Raw genomic sequence first — 8,452 nt, 5'->3', positions numbered from 1 at the left:
CTATCGATAACAGCTGTTTTTCTTACTTTGCACTATTCAATTTGTGTATAAAAGGCTGCACTGCACATATTCGCCATACAAAAAGAATTGTGTAATTAATCTTATACTTTGATTCTTATCATTTAAATTAATAAATAATAAAATATTACCTGAATGCTGTGTATCATCTTGGTATTTTTAGTATTTGGTCATTTTGAGCTTTTCTGGCATTATCTAGTACGTGTTCTGTGTGCGCGCGGTGCTTGTCATCGGTCACACTTAACTTGTAGTTCACGCGAGACTGTCGCCATGTTTGGTTATTTTATTTGTTTTTAAAGCGGAGTAGCACTAAGACACAGCAAACGCTCCTAGTTTTTATCTAACGTGAAATTTTGTTTAAGTTACCTAAATGACACGAGGAACGCGTTCGCAATCGTATATGAGATATATGTATATTTTTTTTTGCCAGTGCAACCAGTGAGAAATAATCAAAAAGAGAAAAAAAAAACAAAATAGCACAAAAATAGCCTTAAAAAGAAGATTCGACAGTCGCAGCGGCACCATTACCAACAACAACAACATCGCAACAGCGGACAGCGACAGCAACAACATTTAACTGTAAAACGCCGCAACGCAAGCAGAGCAGCAAAAAAAAGCGCTGAAAAGTGTTACAAAGTGAAATTGCCTTTTGCGTCACACAGAAATTAAGTACACGGCATCAGCAGCAACAACAACATTTTTTAGTGTGTCGAGTTGCAGCGTATAAATTCCAATTGGAATTCCCCTGCTGCCTGCAACAGCAACAACAATAACAAAATGGGCGACTTTGATTTAAATGTCGACAGTCTCATACAGCGGCTGCTAGAAAGTAAGTACAGAAATAAATAATCACAGAAAAAGCTAAACAACAACTCTTCAAGCTGTTTATCTCCCTACTTCCAATTTCTCTCCTCCCCACCCCACTTTTAATTTATAACCTAATTCTTATAGTCGGACAAGCGAGAGAGAACAACCGAGAGAGAGAGAGAGAGAGAGAGAGAGAATGAGAGAGCGTGTGTGCCTCAAAGCGATTGCATTTTCTAATTATTGCACATTGTTCGTTTAATTTGCAACAAACAAGCAGCATCAACATCAACGAGCAGTCAATTACAACAATAAAAACAACAACAAGAAAACAACATCAACAAGGCGCGCCATAAAGCGGCCTGTTATTGTAAGCAGCGGCCTCCCCCCTTTAATTTGACTTTTGAATCAATTAATTTTAATTGATTTTCATTGCTTCTCAAATGCAACAAACGAAGCTTGTTGTTGTTGCCGTTTGTTTTTGTCAACATGTTGTGTGTGCTTTATTTTTTAACATGAGAGCTCATTAACAATTTAACACTGGCACACTACGTAACTTAACAGCGCTGCGCTCTATTAATAACATTTGATCGTTGACGCTGCTGTTAGTCTCTGACGCTTTGCTGTTATTATCAGCCGCAGCAGCGCACTGATGACGTCATCGGCACAATTTTTATAGCGATAAGATAGAATTGTGAATCAGGTTTATTTTTTTCTGTGTTAGTCGCGTGAGCAGCCAACAATTTTGTCTGCATAAGTTTGTCATTATCATTAGCATTCGCATTAGCGGCAGCATTAGCATTATCATTATCATTCTCATTCTCATAAGCAGGCTGACTTTGAATGTGGGTCTGTGTGTGTGTGTGACATTCTCGTTCGTAAGCGTTAAATAGTTTATCGGGGTGGTTGGGCGGCGATGCAACCGAAGCGGAAGGAAGGCTGTTGTGGGCCACAGCCTTCACAAGCTTAAGCCGCTTAGCGTCTGCTCCCCTTTTGACACGACACCCAGAGGGCGCTGCTAAACAGGCAGCTAATGAACGGTTTGCTTTATTGACAACTTGCGACTGTTTTGCGAAAATTGCATTTGGCCACAAAAATGTCATTTCCATTTCCCCATTCATTCAATTCGTTATCTATTTTATTTTATTTTATTTTAGTTTTGTTGTTCTGTAGCATTTGTAACTCGTTCATTTCCGCAATTGTGGCAAACAACTTGGTGAAACACTAAGTTTGACCCACAAAGTACACGTTACTCATCCTGGACTCTCTGCCAGACACGCCCCATTCCAAGGTCAGCTAGCCGCCCTCGCTCTACTCTCGCACACAACGCAAGAAAAAAAAAATTGTCATTAATTTTGAACCCCACTTGGCGGTCACAAATTTCATTTTTCAAATTGCAAATTGAAATTGAATTTTCAAGCACTTTCAGCCATCGTCGACGTCGTCATCGTCAGCTAAGGGCATCATCAGATTATCGTCTTGTAATTTCATTTGATTTTCTTTCGCCTCACCGGCCAATCGATTTCTTTATTCTCAACAGTGTCATAAGAGTCATAGTGCATCATCGCTTTGACCACATTCCGCAAACTTTCAAATGCATTCGTACAATAAATGTGGAAAAGTGGAAAATGCATGGTTTGATTTTTTTATTTTATGAAGAAATGTAAAAGGATTTCAACACAATTTGGTCGCAAAACTGTTAACCGTTTAATAGCAAGGTTAACGTACATTTTTCTAGAAAATTACTCAAATAAAATATGTAAATAAATAACATAAAATATAACATGTTATGGTTACATTGAAACGAAATATTATTAAAAATAGACCAAAAATCTTATATTAATGGAAAGTAATTAAAAAAAACGAGCACCATTGCAATTGCAATTCCAGCAGGCAGCCATTGGAATCAATGTGGAACATGTTAAGTTAACAGCACTGTTAATCAGCTATTGGGAACAATGTAGAACACTTATTGCGTAAAGCTAAGAGCGGTGTTAAGCAGATGATATCTGAATTATGCAAAGAGAAAGCTTTACAAGTAATAGAGCATATAGAGCGAAGAATTAAAAATGTTAATGGGAGAGTTCAATTTGCGTAACCCCATTGTGGAGGCTAATTAAAGATCAAAGGCAACAATCAAAGAACTCGTATCCAAAACAATTGTACAAGCATATGTTATTATTGTTGTTGTGTTCAAGAACAAAGTGAATAGGTAATACAACAACAAATAACAACGAAGCTATCTCTCTCTCTTTCTCTCTGTCTCTGTCTTCCTCTCTTACCTGATATTCCTCACTTAAGTGTTTTTCCGTCGTTGAACTTGTCCTAGCACAATTTGCTCCTTGATTTTGATTTATCCCTTTATTATTATATTATGAATATATATATCTATATACTATATATGATGTGATATGCTATATACAATATATGTGTGTGTATATATGTGCCAATGAAAGATTTCAAAAAACAAAAAGAGGCCGAAGAGCATGCACAGAAGCTGCTCATTGCTCAACAATTGGCCGCTTCTGGTGGTGTCGGTGGCATTGGTGCCTCAACGTCAACCTTGGCGTCCCTGGCGTCGTTGGGTGGTGGCGGCGGCGGCGGCGGCGGTGGAGGAGGAGGCGGCGGCGGTGGTGGCGGCTGTGGGACGCCCTCGAGTGCGACGAGTTGCGGATCCGCAGCATCCTCGACGACGAACGATCCGCTGGACGAGCTCACCGAACAGCAGCGTCGCATGTTGCAACAATATTCGATATCGCCACCAAGCGAGACTATGATATCGGCCGATGGCGATCAGATAACGGTGCATCATCCACGCGAGGAGCCCAAGAAATCCAGATTGAAATTGCGTGATTTCTTCGTTGCCGAATTTGGTATACTATTCACCCAATCAATCTCTCTCGAACTCGCTCTCTCTCTCTCTCTGTCTCGCTCTGTGCAAGTCCTCAGAAAAAAAGCAAAAATTCATTATCATCAGAGTATCGCTCGCTCTCTCTCTCTCTCGCTCTATCGTGTTCCCTCTCGCTCGTGTGCTGTACATGTCCCTCTTGTGTATGTGTATGTGTGTGTGTGTGTGTGTGTGTGAGTTTGAGTGTGTGTGTTTGTATAACGCCCCGTCCACATTGTCGCTCACACAACCCCGTGCACTACACACCGTGTAGATATGATCCAACTAGTTATCAATTGGCATTCACTGTTTGCACAAGCCATCTAAAGCCCCAATGGCATTGAGAACTTTGGGCTAATCCTCTCATTACGTAGTTGAGCACACAACACAACACAACACACCAGCAACGACAACAACAATTATAACAACACAACATCTAGTGTAATAAGAATACCAAGCAGCGATAACTATTGTTGTAATAACAACATCAAGTGTCGTGTTCTTAACTCTGCTCAAAGTTTCTTCATTCAAGTGCTTGAAATGTGTTTGCCATTCGTTTCAATTCCATTTCTCTACGAATTCGCATTTTTATCCTTGTACTTTTATTGCCCTTCCATTTCATTCTATATTTCGAAAATGGTTGTATGTTTAGAATTCAGCTTCACATCTTTCTCAATTTGTTCCAATTCCGTTTTATTCTTATGTGCTGTACGTACAGTTTCTGCTGTTTCACTTTTATGTCATTCCTCAAATTCGTTTTCACTTCATCGTTCCAATTGGAGTGATTTTCAATTCTTCTACACATTGTATTCATCAAGGTTTTCTTTGGTTTTCTATATCAAATATAAAATAAATACATTTTAATTCCATTTCATTTCACACTCGAATTTTAATTGTCGACATCCTTTGTCACTTTAGTTTATTGTCCCTTTGTTTCACTTTCTATTCACATTCGAAATGAAACATGTAAAGGAATTTAATCATTTTACAATATGATAGTGTAGACAACTCTGCTTCCATATGACCAATCTAGCTGGTTCCATTTCCATTTCGTTCCATCTGGAGAGAGACGTAGTCTTTTATTGAATACAAATAATATTAGCTGTGCACAAAGTTCAGCAATTAAATTAGTTGCGAGCTAAAGCAAAATTTAACTAACACGCTTCAAAGCTATGCTAAAAATGTTAGTGAGATATTTAAATCTCTGTATAATGCATATTATAGTGAGCACTTTAAATTAAAAGCCTCTGCACATGGCCATTAAAATAATTTCCATGGCCGCTTTGTCTACTTTTACACCGTTAACATAGCTAACAAAAGTTAATAAAACAACAAAAATCAATGTTACAGACACTTTACAGACACTGAAAAGAGAGAAAGAGTTGTGTAGTTGTAGTGTGTGAAAACTAATATGATCTTGCTGACATATTTGCTACTTGTTGTGTGTCCGTTGAGCTTTTCCCCTACTTTTCCAACACACTCACCGTTTATGCAACAGAGTGCATTGTCATTGTCAGAACCATTATCAATGTTGCTGATTGCTGTTTCTGTTTCTGTTGCTGTTGCTGTTTTGGTGTCTGACATTTGTGGCTAGTTTTTCCGGTAAACATTTACCGCGTGTGACCCCATCGAGCAGAATTTCCCTTCCCCACTTGAATCGGCAAATACAGTTTTGTGGTATCTAATTGTTTTCACACGCCAGATTTGCAAATGTCAAATAAATTCTGGCATATTATGCACCCCCAATGTGAATATATCTGTTTTTTCTTTTGTGTTTTTGGGGAGGTGGGAAGGGCAACTAGAGTGCATAACATTTCCCTATCTATAGGGTATACACACACACACACTCACACACATACACATTAATGTAGCATAGTTGTGAATGTGACACGCGACTGACACCCACTAACAAAAATCAACACACTCTTGGCATCATCCCCTCGGAACGGCATTCAGCTAAAAACAATAATCGTAAACTATCTCGAAATTGATTGGCGTTGAGTGTGCAAAAATTTGCCGCAGACATGAAAACGGAAACAGTCGTCGAGCAATGAAATTTGCTGTTTGCTGTCGCCTGCCCATATACCCTGTATATCTATAATCGCTGGGAAAGCTATATAATCGCAGATAATGTCCATGTGAAAACGATATGCAATAAGCAGTAATTATGTTTGCGTATCTTCTTGCTTGAAAATCAACTTAATTTATGCTTTTGCCATGCTTGATTTATTGCCCAATAGATTGCTATAATTTTCTAATTGTGATAAGCATCTGTTGAATTTCCCTTAGGGTATTTCGCTAGTCGAGCTTATCTGCGGACTACGTCAAGCCTTATTATTATTATTTTTTTATTACGTATTCGCAATTGTTGTCGTGTGCAAACAAGTTCATTCACGTGATTCGATAGCATTGTCCCCCCACTGAACAAAGAGGGAGCACAATCAAAAAAAAAAAAACCGCCGAAAAAAAGAACTGCACCCACTACCAAAAAATAAAAATAAAAATAGGGGAATACATACAAAAAAAAAGAAACCATTTAGCTAATCAGCTGCACAGAGCACAGAACTCATCGAAGGTTACGTAGAGAGACATCCAGTCACATCCGTGCTTAAGCTGTTGTTCAAATTGACTGTACACTACGTAACAAAAAGTTGTCATCGAAAGTTGTGTTCAGCTTTTAAATTTACGGAGAAATCTTAATTTTACTACTGAAAAAATCTACTTTTTGATTAGTTCTATACTATTTATTTATTTTCATCACTGCATTCGATTCTACAGTATTAATTCGTGTTAACTGTTATCGATAATAAGTGACATCGTGTTCGAAAATTATACTCATATAATAATGAAACAATCTTTGAACCTTCAAAGAAATCTCTTTTTAAATATACTTGAAATTATGATAACACGTCAAGGAAAAGTATGCCTTTAATTTTATTTTTAAATTAACCGTTTTTCAAACGTGATCGATACTATCGATAGTAAGTAATATATTATTATTTCAATAGTATCAATTACTGAAAATCGTTGGCAATCCATCGTATTGTTACACATCTGACATTTGACACACTCCAAGTTGTCAAACGGTAGTTGGCAACCTTCAAAAAACTAAATTTATTCGCTCTATCAATGTCGATTGCAATCACGATATTTGACATGACGATAAGATGCGTATCAAAGACAACACACAACACACAAACACACAGTGCGTACAGCCCACGTCTATATTGATTACAACACAGAAGTTAATAATAGAACAAAATTGTATCTATTTAGGTAGCGACAATGTGCAAATTCGATTGCGAAACTTGATTGCGCAGTGTTATCGATTACAATATGCTTCTCGTGGGAGGAGGGGGTGAAGTAATCTGAGTGAAGGTCTCCCCTAGTACGAAGACTCGCATTCCATTTCCTCACTCCACGTTTCCCATTTGCGCCACGATATAGTTTCGTGCTCAAATATCCTTCGTTATTCTTGATGCATTTCTAATGTTTGTATAATATTTGTATAATTGAGTTGGTTGACTTTGTTGTCGTCGACTTTGCTGTCGTTGTTGTCATCGTCGATGTCGCCAGAGACCCATGCCATATGTTGTTATTGTCGGGGGGGCATCTTTCAAGTTCTGTGCGGCGACGACACTGATTGAAAATAGAATTTGAATTTGAATGTCATAACCTTCACTTGAGTCAATCAGCAATCAGCAATAAGAATAATAATAATAATAATAATATTAGCGAAATAATAACATGATTAATGCATGTAATAATAAAAGGAATAATAACAATATTATTATTATTACAAATACTAAATGCGATAATATGCCGCCGCCATCGGGGCACATTCATTGCGTGCCACCTGCGACGGGAAGTGAAAATCCAAATGATTGCTGTTTAGTGTTGTGTGTGTGTGTGTGTGTGTGTGTGTGTGTGTGTGTGGGTGGCCTGCAATACCCTACAATATCTCGTAATGTGCCTCCATTTGGTTTAAGTATTTTTTGATTAGCTTTCGAGCTGAGTCGAGTCTTATAGCATGGGCTGCAGTCATTTCGTCAAGCAGGCGATATTGATGACGGTTTGATGGCTAATTGGGTGTTTGTGCTCGCGTGCAGTCCGAATTACGAATTATTTGGCTAAGGTGTGTCTTCAGATGGATACTTCGGATACTTGCAATAATTGACTGGTTCATGTCAAACAAAAAAAAAAAAAAAAAAAAAAAAGTTTAGACTTCTACCAAACAAGAATTGGATTATTAAATTTATGTTTTTGAAGCATGCAAGTCGAGCTCATTAAATTTTCTTATTTACATGCCAAGCAAGTGTATTTAAGTAGGTTCCCAAATGTTCAAGTTTGCTTGCTGCTAACTTGAACATTAATTTAAGATTAAAGGCGGCATTTCCGTGCGTGCACCTTTTGTTTTCTTTTGCTTTTCTTTTGTTGGGTTTTATTTTTATAGCCATTATGGTCTCATTTCGCACATTAAACTCATAGTTTCTTATGCTATTGACCAGACGTCAAGAGTTTGCTGTTGTCATCCATCCAAAAGCAAAGAGAAAGAAACCACGGACGAACAACAAACTGCAATCATATTACGACAAGTGGCTAACGAAAAGCCAACAAAACCGCAAAGTTTGTTCATTAAATAAGAGCACGCTTCATGCATGCTTAAGCAACCAAAAAACCAACAACAACAACAATAAGAATGACGACAACAACAACAACAATGACAGAAAGAGAAAAGAATAA

The 8,452-nt window shown here is 37.9% G+C and overlaps 1 protein-coding gene across 2 annotated transcripts in view; it reads left to right on the top strand.

Annotated features, from left to right (window-relative positions):
* The first annotated feature begins 267 nt into the window (after window positions 1-267).
* The window catches only part of LOC133849150 (serine/threonine-protein phosphatase beta isoform), a 31,548-nt gene continuing 23,363 nt past the window's right edge, over window positions 268-8,452 (top strand). The window contains exons 1-2 of one of the 2 annotated variants that reach the window (XM_062285053.1): window positions 268-847; window positions 3,279-3,695. In XM_062285053.1, coding sequence (XP_062141037.1) covers window positions 796-847; window positions 3,279-3,695 — 469 coding nt within the window. In that variant the 5' untranslated portion in view covers window positions 268-795. The remainder of the gene's footprint in view (window positions 848-3,278; window positions 3,696-8,452) is intronic. The other variant, XM_062285054.1, reaches the window with a different exon arrangement.

This window comes from Drosophila sulfurigaster, chromosome X (assembly GCF_023558435.1).
Source record: "Drosophila sulfurigaster albostrigata strain 15112-1811.04 chromosome X, ASM2355843v2, whole genome shotgun sequence".
Taxonomy (NCBI): Eukaryota; Metazoa; Arthropoda; class Insecta; order Diptera; family Drosophilidae; genus Drosophila; species Drosophila sulfurigaster.
Note: the sequence above shows the minus strand (reverse complement) of the source record. Positions and strands in the feature narration are given on the sequence as shown.